This window comes from Anser brachyrhynchus (assembly GCF_964034855.1).
Source record: "Anser brachyrhynchus genome assembly, chromosome: 3".
NCBI lineage: Eukaryota > Metazoa > Chordata > Aves > Anseriformes > Anatidae > Anser > Anser brachyrhynchus.
The window spans coordinates 30,464,009-30,484,083 of record NC_137696.1 but is presented as its reverse complement, the minus strand read 5'-3'; the positions used below and the strand labels follow the sequence as shown (position 1 = coordinate 30,484,083).

The window sequence follows — 20,075 nt, the reverse complement described above, 5'->3', positions numbered from 1 at the left end:
GTACTCTGCATAAAATGTAAAATGGTATCAGATCCCAGGCTATGCCTGAAGGAACATTTTGTATATTTGCCTTACAAAGCATTTACATTGCTTCTAGAGAAAAAGGTCACATTAACATGGAACAGAGAGCTTTGATTTTCATTTTATTGTTGCCCAAATCATCTGATATTCCACTTGGAAAAGGCATTTGTGTTACACTATTATTTCAGTTGTACCTCCACAGCAGCAAAGAAAATGCAAAACATTTGAAAAACAGCCATCCACTCTTGATGTCACAGACAGACTGAATAAAAACAAGCACATATACAACCTGGTGCACAGTTCTCAGGCTAATGGGAGCCAGTATTTTCATCAAAACAACACTAAGCTCCAGAAAGTATTCAGCTCCAGAAAGCTGCAAGAGCTACCATCAGCAAAAGCTGCTTGAACTGTTTGGCCACAGTCTCAGACTGCACTATTGAAATCAAATCTGTGAGCTTGGTAATTTTTTTTTCTTTACATGTTAAAAATGAACCACTAGGTAAAGAATCTGTTTTATCTTCAAAGCATTTTTACTCTTTAGAAGCAGTGTGTATTACTCATTCAACTATCAAAGTGCTGTCATGATTTTAAGTCACAACCTTTAACTTATACTTGCATTGTCTTGTTTCTGTCCCAAATCAACATACACAAAGATCAATGTACCTGTACCATATGAGCACTTTAAAATACCAGCTTTTTAGTTCAAAGTCCCCCAAACTGGTAGCCTAAAATGATAGCAGAAAAATCAAATCTACACTTCAAGATTAAATATAAATCAATTATACACTGTCTGTAGAGCATCCACTGCTCTGTATCACAGATAAGTATTGTGGTCATCTCTTTGGTCTGTCCCCTCCATGCCAGAAAGAAATCACAAAAGCACAATGTGAATGAATAGCTTAAAAGAAGGTTAAATGGTGCTTACCAAACACTTGAAAGCCTAGCACACAAGTGTATGTTGTCCAATCTATATCCTTACAGTCAGAACGATTCCTGATTAGCTTGCAGCCACTTGGAATGTCCCCTGTAAAAAAGTGAATGATGAGTTATGGCACGTCACTTTAGATTTATAAACGTGGTCTTTGAAGATGCTAAAACTAATGGAGGTAGTAGCAAAAGGGATCATAAAACCAACCTGGAATTGCAATGTAGAGGCAAAGACACACCATTATCATTATCCCAGACATCTGAAGCTTTGCTCAGTATCTAAAAGCCACATTTACTTCTCATTTCCCTTTTCAGATCAGTGTACCTCAGAAACATTTCCCTGCAGTTTGGGTTCCCTACTGTACAAAATGCCTTAATAAATTCTATAATAGCAGAATGTCTATGCTCAGTATAGCTCCACGGATGTGCTAAAATTCAGTCAAGCATTCAGGAAACTCTGCTTTTAAAACAGTTAGAAACTGCTGCCAGAGGAGTCTTGGACAGCTTTTCAACTTTAACTAGGAAAGGAAAGATTGTTTCCCAAAAGAAAGTCTATCTTTCAACAAACTAGCCCAATACTAATGGGTCACAGCTCTTCACTTGCCTGTACAGGTGGTTATGATCACCAACACTTTCTTTTGGTACATTCAGATACTGCCACTATCCAGATTTGAAACTGAAGCAGTGACAGGCAGAAAGAACATGTTAAGGAGCAAGACATTTAAACTGCTGGCTCTTCTTGCCTGTTACAGGAAAAGAACTACAATCCTTTTGTTCTAGTTAAAACCATATAAAGAATATAAAAAATAGTTTAAAACTAGACTGATATGCACTATGTAAGTTGAACTTGTGATGTAACTACTATATATTAAATTCACCTTTTCATATATTAAAAAGACAAACATGAAAACACTATTACCACTAACTCACTGAACTAGTATTATTGCTTCGCTCAGTTTTCAACATCACCAGCCAAAATCAAGTTTAAAAAAAAACAAAACACACACACAAAAGGAAAACACACACACACAAGAAAACAATAACAGAACAGAACAGTGGCACAGACCTGCTGATTTTATTCCCCCCAAATAACTGGTACTGTTGACACTAATTAGACAACTGTATATATTATTTTCAACCTACGGAGCCTTGGGCCAACATCAAAACGTAGTGCCACTTGCTCTGTAAATTCTAAGCTGTTAACCTGATTTATGACCTTGTAAAGAAGTAAGCTATATTTGGCATTGCCATTAGGTAATACACAGCTCTGAATAACATCAAGATATCAGGTTACAAAAGTTCAAATTAGTTCCTTTGTCAGGGAGAATTTTGCACAGTCTTGATCAAACACCTTCTTTTAAATATTGTGATAACTAATACATATTTCTGTTTCCAGTACATTTGATGTCATACTTACAGTATAGTATTTCATAGTCTCCTGAGTTTGACATTATATACTTGTTGTCTGGGGACCAATCAAGGTGTGTAATATAGCTGGAATGTCCCTAAAGAAGAATGCAGTAACATCAATGTGAAACATACTTTAAATAAAACAGCAACAGCAGTTGCATCCACAGATGGGATGGTTAACAGGAAAAAAAACACTTTCCCAGCCACCCCCCGGTCTGCCACAATTCACTCGCACTCCTTTAAAGGCTGCTTACTACCGAGTGCCATGCTTGCTAACAGCTAAACAAACGCAGGCTGGGCACCCTGCCTCTCTCATGGCACGGCAGATTCCTCACTTGTAAACACTGTCGTCCCTCTTGGGCCACAGTATGATTTACTCTGAGAAGGTACACTGTTAAAATACTGATGACCTCACGTTTGTATTTGCATTAAGAAAGTATACGCTGCAGCTCATAGAGAAAGGCAAGTAAACTTGCAAAGAATCGTTTTTTGATTCCCACCAGAAAAGTGATGCATGGGACTACATTTTATTCCTCTATAAATTCAAAACAATTTCAAATAAATGCATCCACACTCCGGTCATTTCTTTGCTTATCCCAAAAACTTAGGATACATTGATTAATAACCACCATGCAAAACTGCAAGACCAAGGTCCAGTGTTACAAGAACACCTTTATAAGCTTTTTGAGAGCTTCTGTGTCTTACACTGCATGCATGTTAATGCCAGTTTCAAGAGGAGTCCTAGATATAGGCACAGGGTCACCTATATAATAATCAAAACACATTGGCCTGATTGCATAGTTATCACCACCAATACCACATGGAGTGCTAAATACCCATCTTTGTTTCTGCAGAAGCTAAATGCATCTGGATAGCATGCATTTCCTGTGCATTAGTTCTTTTGCTGGTAGTAGCAATAGTAATAATAAAGACATGGGAGCCTCCAGAGAAGCTGCATGTTTCTAAAGGCTAGGAATGAGTTAGTTATTTATAGAGGGACGGATAAGAAATGATGAAATTGGACATCCATTTCATTCTTCTTCCATCCTTCCATTTCTTTTTACTGCTCCTCTCCTCCAGGCAAGACCATTTATTTTCCCTTTCCCTGCCAATCTGCTGGGCAACAACATGCCATCTCCATGACTGACAGCTGCCAATTCACCTCCCTTCCTCTCTCAGTGGGTGTTAGGAAGACACTGTCCCTCCACTCCCCCCAAGGCTACTGGCCTTGCCTGCCCCTGCCGTGATGGGGATCACACAGGACACAGGCTGGTCCAGCTGCCTTGTCAGCCTCTTCTACAGCAAAGTGCAGGAGATGCTGACTGCTCCCAGAGTTAGACATGGAAATACATCCGACCCTGTCTCCCTGTCACCAGGTCCTCTGTGAGATGCTCCAAAAATATTTAGGAGAAAAGCTAGCCTTTAAAATTTACTTACTTATGAACCAGTCTGCCTCAAGCAGAGGAACTGTGTATTGACATAAGTGCTTTGCAGTCATAGGTAGGATATATGATATCAACAGGCAAACTTGGTATTTTGAAAATAAATAAATAAATGAACTATTGGCTAGGATTCTTCCCCCCCTCCCTATTTTCCAGGCTTTCAAATTTGCAAGCTAACTCCAACATGGAAAAGAATTGGTCAGTCATTTACTAAATCCTGCCAGACATTTGGCAGCTGTTAAAATTCCTAGGGGTGGTGGGGGAGCGAACAAAGCAATTGGCCAGGGGGCTCCATGCTGGAAAATCCCTTCCAGCAAGCAATCGCTGAATGATGAGTCGGAACACGACATTGTCCCTGTTATTAAGAAGGACAATCCCATTTTCTATGAAAATGCTTCTTCAGTAGCCACCGCTGATAAAACAATGTTTTACTCTTTCCTTTTCTGCACCTTTATGTACAATGAACATAATTACATTATCACTGGTGAGTAAAAGTATTTGCTCACATGGAAACCCTCTCCTCCATTGGTAATGTTTATCTGTTTCAGACTCAAGTGGTACAAGGGTCAAAATGGCCACAGCCTATGGGATGGGCACACAACTTATTCAGGTTAAGCCTCGTGTATCAGATATTTGCAGCCCATGTGGTTTTCACCCCCCAGCCCTCTTGGTAAATGCTGAGCACTTGCTTTTCCTTTGCTACCATATCTCTGATGTAAAGCAAACAGAAACAGTGCTGGCTACCCTTGAACTGCTGACACGTAGGAAGTTCATAACCTAGCCCATACCTTCACATTGCTGTCTGCATAGCTGGAGCCCTCGAAAAACAGCTGCACAAGCCAAAGTGGTTGTTACAGCTAATCTGAAATTCCTTCTGATCACAACCACCACCACCCCTCGCTGCAGAGACACGCTCACGGGTCAGGGCCTTGCCTCTCCAGGAGCCCCAGGAAGCCTCACTGTGACTGAAAGGGGATTTAAATGTAACAACGGGAATATAGCCCTTATACACAAGCCGATGTTGGTTCAGTAGATAAAATCCTTCTGAAAGTATTTAAACAATGTTTTCAGCTTGGAAGAAACAACCAGAAGTTGACTAGCAGGAGGACTGAGTCATACTACTTGGAGGTCACTCGCGAGGCTACTGGATGACAGAGCAACGCCAAGATGGTGCGGCGCCAGCGCCCAGGCCTGGGCCAGGAGAGCTCCAGGTCCCAAGCACGCCTAGGTGCCTCCCTGCTTCACATCAAGCCAGTTTCGGCCGTCAGTGTGCCGGCGGGCAGCAGAGGGTGGGTGAAACCCGATCAGCAGCCTCGCCGCACAGTCGGTTGGTCCGTGCAGGCTGCAAGGGCCAGAGGAGCTCAGCCCTGACAGAAAGCAGTCTGCTAATTTTGGCTTCTACACGCTGTCATTCAGAATGAAAAAAAAAAGGTTAACAGAAATCTGCTTTGAAGCGTTAACCCTTCTGTCTGAGTATATCAATGCATGTTTCTCCCATCCCAAATTTTACAAACCCCCTCCACTGCCAACGTAGAGGGACAGACAGACATGTAGATGCTTGGTAAGAGGCTGCATACTGGAGAATGTCTTAGGGTGCATGAGAAAGAAAAGGATAAGGAAGAAGAGGAATACTTTTCAGAGGGGTATAATTCAGCACAGCTTCACGATCCTCTGTGCACTGAAAACTGGCTGTTGATCAATATTCCCAGCTATTAGCTGGTTTAGAATTATGAGGCCACTTATTATTCACACATTTACTGTTTTAATAAAGTGCTATTATCTGCAAACTAATTGTTCTCTGAAACACTGTCCTGCAACACAGGGGCAAGGGATCCAAGCATCAGTTTACAATATTATAATATGCTCTCTCTTGAATGCAATATATAGGATATACAGAAATACATGACCTCATACTTCTTCAAAGAATTCAGGGATCCTGAAGTGCATAGCAAGCTAGATATTACATATTTTAAGATTAGAGTGATTTTATCTTTCGTGGTTGAAAAATAAGTTATGGAGTGAAATGCTGTGCTGGGATGTAGCCAGCTGTCACCATCCTGGCTTGCCCCATACCACAACTCTGCCATCAAGGAGTCCCCAGCATGCCCAGTGCTCAAGTAGCATTGGATAGTGTGGGGTATCCTCAGCCAAGTGCCCCGAAAATGAGAAATCTCTCAAAGATACCACACGTGGCACTACAGGACCTCCTAATGCCTGTTCACTTCCTCCCTGACAAGTTCCGGTGCAAATCTTGTATCAAAGATTCAGAAGAAAAAATCTATTACAAATCACAAATGAGGTTTACGGTCCCCTCACCTCCACTATCAAATTAACCAAGTTCTCCTATTTTTAAAACTAAAGGAATGCAATTGATTATAAACACATGAAAACTGTTTTCAGCAGGAGATGCATTCTTAAAAATACCACACTTGATACGTGAACCTATTCTTGTAATATCATTTACAAATCCCTCTGAGGTTCAGATGTTCATCATGTACATGTTCCCTCTAACCTAGAGAGATAGCTGGACTTAAGGCCAGGGTGTTAGACAACTAAAAACAAAATGAAAAATGTATGTCCTTTTTGAACAGATCATTTTAGCAAAGAGACAACATCATGTAAATGTGAGCTCTAAAATTAACTCCACTATTTGCAAAACACACTTATTTACCCCAGACCAGAAATTTATTGGTATTATTTCAAATGCTGTAATAAAAATTGCAACTGAAAACAGTACATATTTGCAACCTCCAAAATTGTATATTCTAATGAAATTCCATCATCTAATGCTATGTTGGTCCAAAAAGTACTTTATCAGTAGTGCAAAAATATCTGCAAACAAGTGTAATATTTTCCCAGAAAGGTTTTCAGCATCCAGATACAAGACACTTCTGCATCTTACTGTTAATTTTCCATTTCAGAGAACAGTTAATAGTCTGAGAAATTATTCATATGTAATGCAAAAGTGTTCACCTGGCAACCAACAGTCACAGTACACATTAGGTTGCAGTTTAAAATCAACCAAATGCTGAAAAAGACATAAAAGGTATAACCAAAACTAAAAATGGCAAAATATCAACCTAACAAGATACATTTTCTTTTTGTTACACTGCTTAACATCTTAGTGTATGCATAACATCAAAATGCAATAATTGCTGATTATATTTGCTCTAAAACTTACAGTGCATTTTCCGTATCTGCTATATTTTCTTCCATTTTCTGTTACTATGTAGAGGTAAATAAAATTGTCATGGGATCCAACTGCAAGTAAGGTGCCATCTATAACAGAAGATCAGAATATTTGATATAAATTAACAGAATGTTTATTTTCCAAATTTTAATGATTTCAGATTTATCACTAAACCAATATCCTCATTTAAGCTATTGCTTACATATTGTATTTAATGACACGTAACTGTTTACATTATATTGGTTTTCAGTCAGTATCTGTCTACTTTGTGGCTAAGTTTTTTGGGCAAGTTCTTTCACCTCTGCTCTTTTTAAGTAAATGCCCAATGGACATGGTAAAAATCCTCAGACTGCACTGGATTTCTGGAAATTGTTGATAGCGAGCAGGCTTGCATTTTCTGTATTACAAAAAACTCAGAACAGTATTTATTCTGGAGCTACAGGATTTTGGGGGGCATGGTAGAGGGCAGATTGCATATAAATCTGCACTAAATAAGCTGTAAATAATATGTGGATCATTCAAATATTATAAGCGGTTTTCTAAACTGTATTATCTCAGTTTAAAACAAAAAAAAATACATGGTTGAGAGTTGCCTTGAGTCACCATAGTGTCAATGAACAACAGTGCTTTGAAATAAACTGCTGTGTTTAGCAGATGTGGCAGCAGCAGAGGAGCATTTTACTCACTGACACTGCACGTTATCCAAAAGCAAACAAGAAACAGATTTACAAGATTCTTCTTCTATCCAGTTTTAACAGAGAGGATTCAGCCTCTGCGGATCTGTCATGTCACCTCTAAAGAGGAGACCCAGTACTGACTTGGTGTCCATGTAATCCCATAGCAAGTACTTAAACAGCTCTGAGTTTCAGACAGACCTACACTTATTTTTATGGTCTTGTATTAATAAACTTGAAAACTTAACTACAAAGTTTATTAATATATTACTGAAATTCTAAGCTATTTACAGACTATCTGGATAGACAGGTTATTAACAGCTTTTCCTTTTCTGTTAACCTGCCAACTATTTTAATTGAGAACTTTTTATTTTTCTGGGAGCAAAGCTAACGTATTATGACAGCACAGATCAACATGAAGGAAAGGCTAAGAGAGGAAACTACAAGAACTCCAAGATTTTGCATACAAAAACCAAATCTGCTGTCAAGCATTCAGGTATTATTATTGTTATTATTGAGGTATTAAGTATCTGATAAATCAGTCTTTCCAAAGCTCTGTCTTTTCTAGTGACTGGGGAATAGTTTAACACAGCTTAACAGAACAGACATCTCATTCATCAGAAACTAAAACATGCAATTATTCTGAATGTACGAGTCTGCCTACCTACTGAGTAGCGCATCACTGAGAGCTGCTCGTTGCCATCAGTGTGTATTGAAACCAGATCCCTCGTTTCTGCATCCAAAACAAACCACCTGGAGAGAGGAGAATTCCAGTGAGTATCACTTCCATGAGGAAAAAAAAAAAAGAGAGAAAGCAAAAGAGCAATAATCACTGATTTGCTTCATCTTCTCATGCTAGCCCTTAAGGGCAGCACAGTGAACATCTGTTTTTAATAGAATGCTTTTCTGGTTTTCAACACAATACAAGTTGCAGTTAAAAATATATAAAAGATTTTAAATGCAGCAGATTTTTTTGTCTCCCTTGAACATTGTAGTAATAACCAAAATATCTCCTGGATGATAAATGTGTCACCAGATAACTAACATGACAGCATCTTCTTATCTTGAAGCCCTAAAGCTACAGCTGAATTTTGAATCTACTACTTCTTCCCCATTTTGAAGAATAGCTTTGATTTAAAAAACTTATATTTTGACTTTTATAAAGCAAAGTTAAAAAAACAAAAATACACAGTAGGAAGGGATGGAAAACATTTCCATACTCATTCAAAACACAGAACCTATTCTAACTGGTATTATTTATTATTTAGCAGTAACTTTTATCCTGCAGTATTAGTTGTGAGGCACAGGTGAAAAACTCATAGATGCTCACAAAAGCCTAGTGGTCTGTACACTGAAATGGCCACTGACAGCAAACTGGGCAAGATCAGCAGAATCAGAGCTTTTTGCAAACTAACTCCTAAAAATACAGCAAATATTACCAAGACAAAGGCAATGAAATTTAATTTAAAAAAAAAAGGGGAGGGGGGTGTATATATAAAGCTGCTGGGACCAGGCCACTGTCCTGCTGTGCATGACATACACTGTGACATGTATGTCACAAAAGCCTAAGATGTCAACATGGCTAAATACATTACAGCTGTCTCCAGAGTTTAATTTCTGTGCTTCAGACTTTGTATCTCAGTACTGCTGAAGTACATGATGGCCAGGTTTCTGTACCCAGCAGCAAACAGCAAGCTCAGACTGTGGATATGAGTCAGCCAATTCCACCCACCATCTAACACAGCTACCTAATAGTAAACTCAAGGGAACAAACATATTGCAAAAGCTAGGACTATCTAATACAGCAGAAATGTATATAGCTAAAATAACCCCCCAGGAGCAGCAGCACACATTGGTGTTTTCTATGGATGAAGATGAGGTTCCAGGTCGTGCTGACCCAGTGTCTAGCAGCCTGGTATATGAAAGTGACCTGGTCCCTATGGCTTAAACCCAGCTTGTGGTTAGAGAAACATATGAAAGAAATAAAATAAATAACATACACATTAAAAAACAGCCCCACCTGGCACTCACTGTTGAGCAATCTACATGCAAGACAGATGGAGCAAGTGGAAAACAGCTCATATGTTCTCAATGGACAGCAGCAGAAACCACACTCAGTGTTTCTCTGCTGTACTCCAAAATGCAGACTTTTGATTTCTTCCAATCTATACACTAAAGCTTTGCAGGTTAGCTGAATGCATTAGAAGTTGCAAGTTGCCATTCAGTTTAAACTCTGCCTCTTTGTCCCTGCCAAGTGTTTCAGTAAAACGTTATTTCTCTTATACCCGTCTGATAACCATGTGGATATTGAAAAACAAAAATCAACACAAAAACGGTATGGCATGGAGAAAGAGAGAGAAGCGTACCTATGCCATATAGGTTGCTGCCACTGGGACAAAATTAATCACTCCACGAGAGAAAAACTGCTCTGGAGTTACATCTTGATGGGACAACAGAACTGTGAAGAATTCACACGAAGGCATCACTGAACTGTCGGCATCTGTTTCTCAAGTAACGCTAGAAGCTGGCCCACAGCCACTGCACTGCTGCCCCATTGTAACTTTTTTTTCCGGCACCCAAAACAGCATGGAGACTCCTTACTGCTTCAGCCCAGGTGGGCAACACACCTTTTGTGCATAGACAGCAGAGCGGGAGGTAGAAGACCTTTTGCTCTACCAGAAAGCTTTGGCACTGTATGGTAAATCTGCCTATCTGGCAAGACTCAAGAGCATGATGCCTGTTTATTTCTTTTGAGCATTGTAATTGTGGTGCCTGGTGATAAAAACTAATTATGAACAAGGCAATAACCAAAAGCTGCCTTCTTCCACAAAGTGAACGGGTACCTCTTCTTCCCATGCCACACTGTCCAACGAGGAGAGTGATGATGCTGCACCAGGGACATGCCTGTCAATGCTGGCTCTAAGCCTGGCTCTTTAGGTTCTTGAGGTTGCTACCTGAGCCAGGTAATCCTCCAGTGAACACGTTTCTTACGCAAAATGAAATTCCAAAGCTTGGAAAAGCATGCAAAAAAAACCACTGTACTGAAAGCACAGAGGTGGTATCAAACACAGAGTTTCTGAGGGTCTTAAGAGAGCACGCAGAATTCCATTGGGCAATAAAAGAAAGTATTTCATCACACTGGTCCTCCTCCAAAGTTTATTCTGAACAAAAGATACTAAGAACAGTCTTAGCTGACCGTGGAAACAGTCAGTGCACCGTGACGATTTTGATATTAATTTAGGAAAGGAAGTGCTGGTCACATCTAGTTCAGCTGTTTCTTGGTTCCTCCACCATCTAGAATCAGACATGCTCCCTTCAATCACCCAAACTCTCCCAAAGCCGTGGCAAATTTTGTAATTGCCAGCAAGAAAGCCCATCTCAATGAAAGCTGTCTCCAGTCTAGCAGCTACAGCCGTTCACTGGCATACTGCACACATGCCCTTATCTCCCACAGTTGCAGTCCACCTTCAGAGTGTGTTTTGGGGGAGGATCTTCTTCCCAGCATGAAAGGTATGCAAAATGCAAACAGCAGCCAACCCTGGAAATGCCACACCTGGCTGGGATCTGCAAAGCTTGGCAGATCTCTCCTAACTCTCCTAACTCCTGATCTGCAGACTGGACAAAATAAGCAGTTAAATACTGCTGTAAAAATAGCAGCTCTTTTACTTTTCCTGATTTGTACTGATTTTCTCACCATTGTTACTGAAAATGACATACTTGACTTGTGAGTTAAAATAAACAAAACTGAACTTTCACCTTTTTCATCTGTTTCTTGTCTTCCTATTCTTTTTTAAAATAACCTATCTGAAAAATAAACTATTTATTTAGAAACAAAAATCCTGTAAACAACTCTTTTGGAAAGCAAACTCTGACCCATTACACAGACATTTATTACTGATAATTTACATCTGTGAATACAGAATTTTTCTGATGAAATCACCAGGGAAACAGTACTCCAAGATAGTGATATGTTTTTTCACTAGGACTTGAAATTTCCACAACTTTTAGGTAATAATGAATGTTGAACCTGCAAGGTATAAAAGCAGAGTGCTGGATGTACAAATGAACAAACCAACCCATCTGTTGGTCGGACTGTTCCCTGGCATGTTTGGGATTCGTCTTACTGCCACAGATGCTGAACTGGTTTAAATCTGAGTAACTCTACTGACTTATTTACCTCCTTGGAGCTCTGGCTTATACTAGTATTGTTCCCCACCCTTCAGTTTTTTTAATAATTTTAGTATTTTTGCAAGAATCTTTCTAGCCTTTTCCTTCTGCTGTGCTTTTGAGCAGTTATATCAGTAGCACTCAAAATATTCTATATTAGTCACAGGAAGATCTACTTCCCATCAAATAATACCACTGACAGCATGGCAAAATTATCTGTATAATGCCTTGAAAAACTCATTTTTCTGGAGGGATTTTCAATTGCCAGCCTATTTTGCTTTTTCAGATCTGCTCTTCCAGCAAACAGCAGGTTCCACAAAAAATATCAGTTCTCTCCAACCAGGCTTAGTCACTGACAAACGATGACCAGACATGCAGCAGGTATTTAAAGAAGCGGGAACAAAACCTGCAGCAGATCATTTGCAGACAGCCCAAAAAAAGCAAAATGATACTGAAATACTCTTCATGGGAAGCAGTATGTGAAAACCAATCCAGAAACATGACGTGTCAGCCTGATAAAAACACACTGCCATGAAACTGCAGACAAGAATGGGAAGAGGCAGAAAATTCAGTTTTCTTCCGATGTCACAATTTTAGTCATCAAACACAACCTTGTCAGTGCTCCCATTCCTTATCCCTGCCTCACTGACCTCTGTGCATGAAGCAAAGCAGCACTAGAGACGCAATGACACACACAGCCAAGGTTTGAGTTTATTGAATCCTAAACAAATTAGACTCATTTAACATTTGCTTTATGTGCTTGGGGCTATAAATCAAGTAAGTTATTAAATGACTTGTTAAAGGCCTGATTCTTTTCTCTCCTGAGGTAATCAAAATTTATCACGCAACCTCATTCCTCTGGGAAATGCCTCCCTTAGACTGGACTATTTGGCGCAGAAAGCACTAGCCTTCGGTTAGTCAGTAAATCTAAAACTGTTCTGTTTATCTAGATTCACAACTCCATCTATTTCTCATCCACTTGTGCACTTAACAGACCCCACTTCAATTCAGTTTATGTCTCAAACCTATAATTGAATCATGCAATTTCAGAACACAATAAAACAGAACAGTAAAAACGTAACTGCTTAGAACTAAGAACTTGGTAAAAAAGCCACCACCACCACCACCAAAAATAACACACACAAAAAAAACAGAGCCATCAACATAAACTTATCCAATACAGTGTAAGTGGGTTGCCTCGAGTAATTTTTCTTTTTAAAAGAAGAATTTAAATTGAAAACTGCTGAATTGAAAAAGTAATGTTAAACCCTCTGAGAGGAAAAAAAAAAAACTCTGTCAAAAGCAAACACCAGACTGCATGCTCTGACCACTCAATATGCCTTGATTGTGCTTTGATGTAATTTCAAAAACGCCTAGTAGCTACCAAGAAATGTGGCTTGACCTTTTTTTTTTTTCCTGTCTCGAGTTCTATTATGCCAGTATCTGCTGCTCTGTTTAATGAAAGTAGAAAACACTTACTCAGTTTAATGCTCTAATTAGAAAGAGATGAAAATATTGAAAGGCACAATGTGGAAATCAAATGTACAAGAGCTCAGCAAGATTCTTCTTGGGAGGGTACACTAAGTTTTCTAACCTGATTTTATATGTAATGTATTTAGTGCAGACTGCATCATCATCTTGGATAAAGAAACACCTTGAAAAATATTTAACATTTAGGTTTTTCCAGGAAAGCTAAAGGGTATTGCACATGCTTAGCAGTTTTTAAAACCAAACCTTAAATGGTTTTTAGGCATGTTGTTATGTATATAAAAAAAAAATTCTAGGGGGCAGATTTAACACAAAAAGAAAATTTTCTTACATGTACTACATGTTATTTTACTAATATATGAATAAGAAATAGAATAAAAATTTCCTAGCTGCTCCTCCAACCTTCCTAATGCTATGTATATCATTTTTTTTCATTTATTTCCTTTTAGTTAATACTTGCTAAGAATCCATCACATGGAACTCCTTTCATGGCAGACGATACCAAGCCAGAGAGAGTTTGGAAATGAATTGAGACAAATTTTTTTCTACCACTAGAAGAAGCCTGAGTTAAAGGACTTGGCTTGTGCTTTGATAGCTTTGAAATAAGCAATGATTTTAGGATGAATATGAACTGCTGTAATCAAGTACTATTGAGCTATGTGACATATTAACCTCTCTCTTACACAAAAGCAGAATACTACAGCCTGTTCATTTGCCTATGTCAATTTAACAGGTTGCATATGTGTTTGATTTGGAAGGGAGAAAGATCTGTACTGTACCTGTCTTAAAAACTGATGTTATACACACACACGATAAAATATATGATACCTGGTAAAGTCAGAAAGGAGTGCTCGTGAAACCCTCCCAGCACACACACACACAAAAAAAAAAAAGAAAAACATCAGCTGTCCCCATCTCATCCCTATAAGAAAGATCTGCCCCTCTCCCCCAACTTTTCATGTTTGTTAACTTTATGCAAAAGAATAAAAACCAAAAGATATATACATGCCAATATACAAGAATCATAGTATCAAAACTTCTCCTTTAAACTTTTGATCATCACAACTCAGCTGATGCACTGCTACCTTCCCTTACCTTCCCGAGTGCGTTCCTATTGCAACCACCGCTCCGCTGGGATGGAAGTCAGCGCAGTGCCCCGGTTCCTAAATAAGGAGGCATGCACATGTTATTTTCCTGTCCACTTTACACACCAAAGCTACCCTAAAAGCCTAACATGAATTGACAAAAGAAAACCTACTTAGCTAGCACACTTACAATCCACAGATTTTTTTTTTAACATATCACTGATGTACTACACGATTTTCTCGTAAGTAAAAAGCTGAAATTCTGTGTAAAAATATGCTTTTCCTTGTACAACAGGACAGAATTAGTCAAAATAAGATAGAAACAATGACAATAAGGAAGGACTTCTGAAGCCATATCTTCCACATCTGCATGATGACCTCTGCAGACAGATTGAATAATTGGGAAAAAAAGTTAAACTGTAACAAGTACAAATGACTTGGAGTTTTATCCTGACTTGGATTGCTAGAATGGCATTGGACAACGATAATCAGATAATAGTATATACAACATCTGAAGAGCCGTGTCAAGCTTATCAAAGCTTCTGAATGGCTTTTAAATGCCATAGTTTCAGGATTTTTGCTTCTCTCAATGACACAGGGCAAGGGCGCTTCAGATAATTAATGCTTTTTCCTATTTTCCAGCTTTATATTTAATGTTAAAGGGTTGACATACATCTAGCAGCCTGGTCCATTCCAGTGTGTGGTCCACAGAGTTCCACATACAAACTTGCCTATCTTGAGCACATGTTAAAAATAAGTCCTTGAAAGGATGCGATGCCAGTCCCCAGAGTTCATCTGTATGACCCTGTAAAGAACACGTATGTGATTTAATAATAAATAACATAAACAGTCTCAAATTAGCACACCATCAGGGAAGCTCTAACAATTTTGAGTAATCATTCAAAAAAAATCAGTGTACTCACCTGTACCTCTACTAGGAAACCATCATTAAATGTTCCCCGCAAAACAAAGTTTCGTGAAGTACCCACTAAAAATTGATCTGCTTTTCCTTCTGCTACTGCTCTGATTGTTCCATATTGATCAGGAACCTAGGAAGAGAAATGTTTATAAAGCCACATCATGTATCTTAATAGGCACTTATTCTGAAGTCTATAAATAGCACACAATAACAGTACCAGAACTGCACTTCTCACAGCACAAAGGAATAATCTAATCACACATACAATAGATCAGGACTTGACCCAAAACTTACCTCATTTATTTGTTCAGTACAGGCATATACAACATGACCTCTCTCCAAAACAATCAGAATTATGCCATTTTAATAGGTATTAGTAGGAAAAAAAATACAAAACGAGTTCCACGGATTTTTAAACAAAACACACCAAATAAATGTACTCCACATTCTTACAACTCATCATATAAGGATAGGAATAATATATATTTAGTTCCTGTTTACTTTTCAAAACACATTGCGAAAATTAAGAAGGATCTTGTAGCCCACAGTAAATGCTTCCTGATTTTCTTAATGCTTCCTGATTAACCTTAAGTAAATGTTCATATGCCTTATGTCAGCAATGACTCCAAGTTTTATTGAGTTTGCCTATTGCATGCTTGAATTCTAATACAGTGCTCTACTTTACAGCATACATGTTTGTTTTTCTAAATGATTTTCCTTTAGAAAACACACTAACTTTAATATTAGCCACATAGGATAGGAAAATCATTATAATTGTTCACAAAGCTATATACCAGGGCTCTGGTAATATTTCTCAACATAAAAAATTAGGTTTAACGTAACATATTAAAAAAAAGAAAACAGAGACACTGATGTGAATAGTGTGTTACTAAAGCCTAAGAGCTGTACAGGGTAACTCAACATGGACTTACTCTCAGCCAGGCTTTGTAAAGGTCAATGCTGGACTCAAGATAGCAACAAACTCTTTTACTTATGTGCTAAGTTTGATCTAAATGTTTCTAGAAATGGACACAAGTGGAGTAAACTACTACTAGAAAAACTCTTTCAGAACACACTATTTCAAAAGGTCATCTTATTGTGAGGACGAAATAAGTATTTTCAATTCCAAAATATATATTTTTTTCCAGTTCATCCCCATCACTGTCATACTGCCAAATCAGAGACATACATCTTTACTAAATACCTGTTTTTAAGATAAAGTCAAGAGAAGTTCCTCAACCTAACTATTTTTTGCAGAATAGCCATATATATCCTACTGGTATTTCTATATAATGTCAAAAATTCTATATGAAAATAAAATCTTGGTAACATCGCCTCTGTCCAGACAGACAAACTTAAGAAAAACATGAACAAATTAATGACAATCCTCAAAAAATGGGTGAATAAAAGAAACTAAGGAAGGAGAAAAGAAAAACCCCATATGGGTTTATTTCAAGGCTGAAAATTGATACACTTATTATAAAACACCCTCATCCACTTAAAAGACAGAAACTAAAAGACAGAAACCAGAAGATACTCTGTCATCCTAAATACTGATACTCCAAGGAGTGGGGAGGGCTCAGGCTCAATTGATTGAGCCCAGGCTCAATCATACCTTGAAAATGCAATTTCTTTGTCATTCTTGCCTTCTTACCTCAATTTCCCTTTCGGGATTCAAATCATGATCCCACAGGATGATCTTTCGGTCTTTCCCACCTCCCGTTAGCAGCATTCCATTCCTCATCTGACAGAGGGTAAATACACTGCCATCATGAGCTTTGATTTGTCTGCTTATCTGATATACTCCTATATGCATGAAGAAAAAGTAATACAGAACACTACTTGCTTTTTCACCCGAGGTTTACAAGAAACTGTGCATTTTGGCATAAGAATAAAGTAGCAGTGTACAACCAATAATTACAATTGCACTTCGGGCTATTAGTATTGCATTAGTACTGCAAACACAAGGTGGTAGTGTTTTCTTACAGGATAAAGGGATAAAACAAAAGGCCTCCCTTTTTCAAAAGAAACTTTTTTGAGATTGACTGCCGTAAAACTTGTGAAGGCAAGAACAATTGTTTGCAAAATACTTTAAATTTTCTGCTATCCGAGGGAACACAATTTTTTCAGATGCAAGGAAAACTGTCTTTAAGTGTCGAAAAATATTTAGCAAGCAATCATTAGAAAAGAATTAAAGTTATTTTGTTAAAAGAAGCTCAAAGACTTGTCTGAAGTCTCATGGGGATAAAAAAGGGGGAAAAAGTACATTATTTAAAGGAAAGGTTCCAGGACGCATGATTCTAATATCTGACACTTGATGTTGTCTCACTGAAAAATAATAAAACAGCATTTGGCATCTATCAATATAGTGGCCTACCCTGAGGAAAATACTTGAAAGAATGACAGAGAGGAAAATTGAATGACAAAACGTATTATAAGAAAATCTTTTGCATCCCAATTGTGTCTGTATTTGAAAAGAATTGCTGTAGAAAACTGTTTTAATAAAGCAAGATTCTGGGGCTTTGAAGATTTGCATACATACAAGCAGCAATCACAGGAAAACTCTAAACACCACCCAAATAAATGCCAACTTAATTAAGCTGACTATGCCTACAGCTTAAGTCAGTTCAAGCTGGCATGCTCTCACTTTGTGAAAAAGTTTGAGATAAGTCCTGTGACTAATTCTAATGTGATGAACCAACGAAAAGATCCCATATTCAGTTACACTGATGTAATAAATGTTCTATTTGTTAACTTTTAGGATTATACAGGTAAAAGGCTATTTTGCATAAGAAGAATCTCAAAATTAAACATCAGCCAATTTGTTAAATTACTTTTCCATTGCAGTTAGCTTGAAAGAAAAAAAAAAAGATCTACCTACAAAAACAGACTTACCTTTAAATATTTGCTTTTTACATGAATGTTTTCCTGGCATACCAATTTAAACCAGTGTGTTTGAAATAGCTGCCAAGTAAAATAAATTATCCTTGAATTTATAAGTTACCTTAGGGCTCAACTGTGCCAGGTCTGCATAAGCTTGGTAACAAATAGTTTTTTCTTTCTTTTCTACAAAACCTTTGCCATAAAGAGTAAGCTTAACTCAAAGTGCAAATAAAATGGGTTTTAAACTATATTTTATAGCCAGGACTTACGCACTGTCTTAACTAGATACTCTTATTTGCATAATTGGTATAGATGTAAACTACATTTTCCCTTCACGCACAAGTCCTCTTAACAATATTCTCCTGAGACCTAGCATAGTACAACATTAAGTCTTAAGAAGCAAATTTAGCCTGCACAGCCTTTTTCAAGTCACAGGATGAAAGGAAATCTGATTAACTTCACAATTTTAAAATGCAAAACATTTAAACTAGTTTTCATTCACTTCAGGCACAGTCTCATAAATTAATGATAAACTCTAGATTGTGTTTAAGTCACCAAATTCATGAGACCTGAAGGAATTTAGTACCAGTTGTTAATATAAGAAGTGTACGTGCACAGCCAAGTCTTTTTTCCCATTACTTTTCTAATGCAATTCTTTATGTTTGTCTTCTACAGACAGTCTAATATGCAATTAACTGTGAATGTATCCTACCTTTGGGTCCTTTTCCTGGAGTAGATTCTACAGTAGTTTTGCCCCATATAAGTATTATCCCACCTGAGTCTCCAGTGAGCACATCACCATTTCCCAAAAAAGCCAAACACTGAACAAATTTGGGTTTTTCATATTTCTGAAACAAAATAAACAGAAGAAAGGGAAAATTGCTTTATTCTAAGTAATTATAATAACATATCCATTCCCATATAACTCTGAAAACACAAAGAGAATTTAATCTTTTTTTTTTTTTGGGTTGTCGTTTGTTTATCTCTCTGCTCAAACAGTATAAGGTGACAACAGAGCAAATTTGTAGATAGCATGAACAGATCATTCCACTGATTTAAAACTGACCTCATATCAAGACATTCTTACCCCAAATATCCCTTGCTTTCTTGATAATGAATTGCCACTCCAGGTCCAAAAAAATATATGAGATTTGCCACACGTTATTATGGTATTTGCATCAGTTGGATGGAACTCCACAGCAAGAACAACTTCATTTGTAGTCTGAAATAACAGAAATAATATTTATTCAGATGTTCATATTCTAATTTTACTAGAAACTCATGTAAAATCACAAGTTTCAGAACAAAGATAGGAGGAACTACACAGGATATTGTATGTATACAAAAATCCATAAGTGTTCCCTGCTAAATTGACTGTCTGAATGACTGCACGTATCATTTAACTATTGCTTTTCCCCATATTCATAAGGTGTTTTTTTTTAATTGCTAATAAAACTTCAGTAAAAAGTACAGTTTTAAACACATTCTAAATTGCAAAAGCTTTTGCTTTCTGTAATAGCTAAGACTTTGGCCATGTGAAGTGAATGAAATATTAAAAAGACTTTTTTGGGTTGAACACCCTGCTTAGTTTCTGTACTAGACTAATTTGTTATTCTGGGTAATAAAACTGTGATAGAAGCAACTCAGAAAATCCTAGCATACCAGGATTATATCCATCATTCTCTTTCTGAAATTCAATAAAAAAATCCTTTGGGTTCTTTCTTCCTCTCACCTTCTTTCCTCCTCAGGAAGAAAGAAGAAAAAAAAAAGCCCACACAAATCAAAACTCTGAAATACAGAGTCCCACCTTTATATTTTTACTGGCTGCATGTACTTTTACTGAATTATTAACACATCAGTGAATATTTT

At 37.7% G+C, this 20,075-nt stretch overlaps 1 protein-coding gene across 16 annotated transcripts in view; it reads right to left on the bottom strand.

The window, feature by feature from the left end:
* The window catches only part of EML4 (EMAP like 4), a 158,701-nt gene that overhangs the window by 5,778 nt on the left and 132,848 nt on the right, over window positions 1-20,075 (bottom strand). For all 16 annotated transcript variants that reach the window (XM_080586108.1, XM_080586106.1, XM_080586111.1 and 13 more), the window contains 10 exons: window positions 19,294-19,428; window positions 18,919-19,054; window positions 16,978-17,129; window positions 15,328-15,453; window positions 15,078-15,209; window positions 14,415-14,482; window positions 8,329-8,417; window positions 6,982-7,079; window positions 2,366-2,453; window positions 947-1,045 (listed from right to left, as the gene is read on the bottom strand). In XM_080586108.1, coding sequence (XP_080442234.1) covers window positions 947-1,045; window positions 2,366-2,453; window positions 6,982-7,079; window positions 8,329-8,417; window positions 14,415-14,482; window positions 15,078-15,209; window positions 15,328-15,453; window positions 16,978-17,129; window positions 18,919-19,054; window positions 19,294-19,428 — 1,123 coding nt within the window. The remainder of the gene's footprint in view (window positions 1-946; window positions 1,046-2,365; window positions 2,454-6,981; window positions 7,080-8,328; window positions 8,418-14,414; window positions 14,483-15,077; window positions 15,210-15,327; window positions 15,454-16,977; window positions 17,130-18,918; window positions 19,055-19,293; window positions 19,429-20,075) is intronic.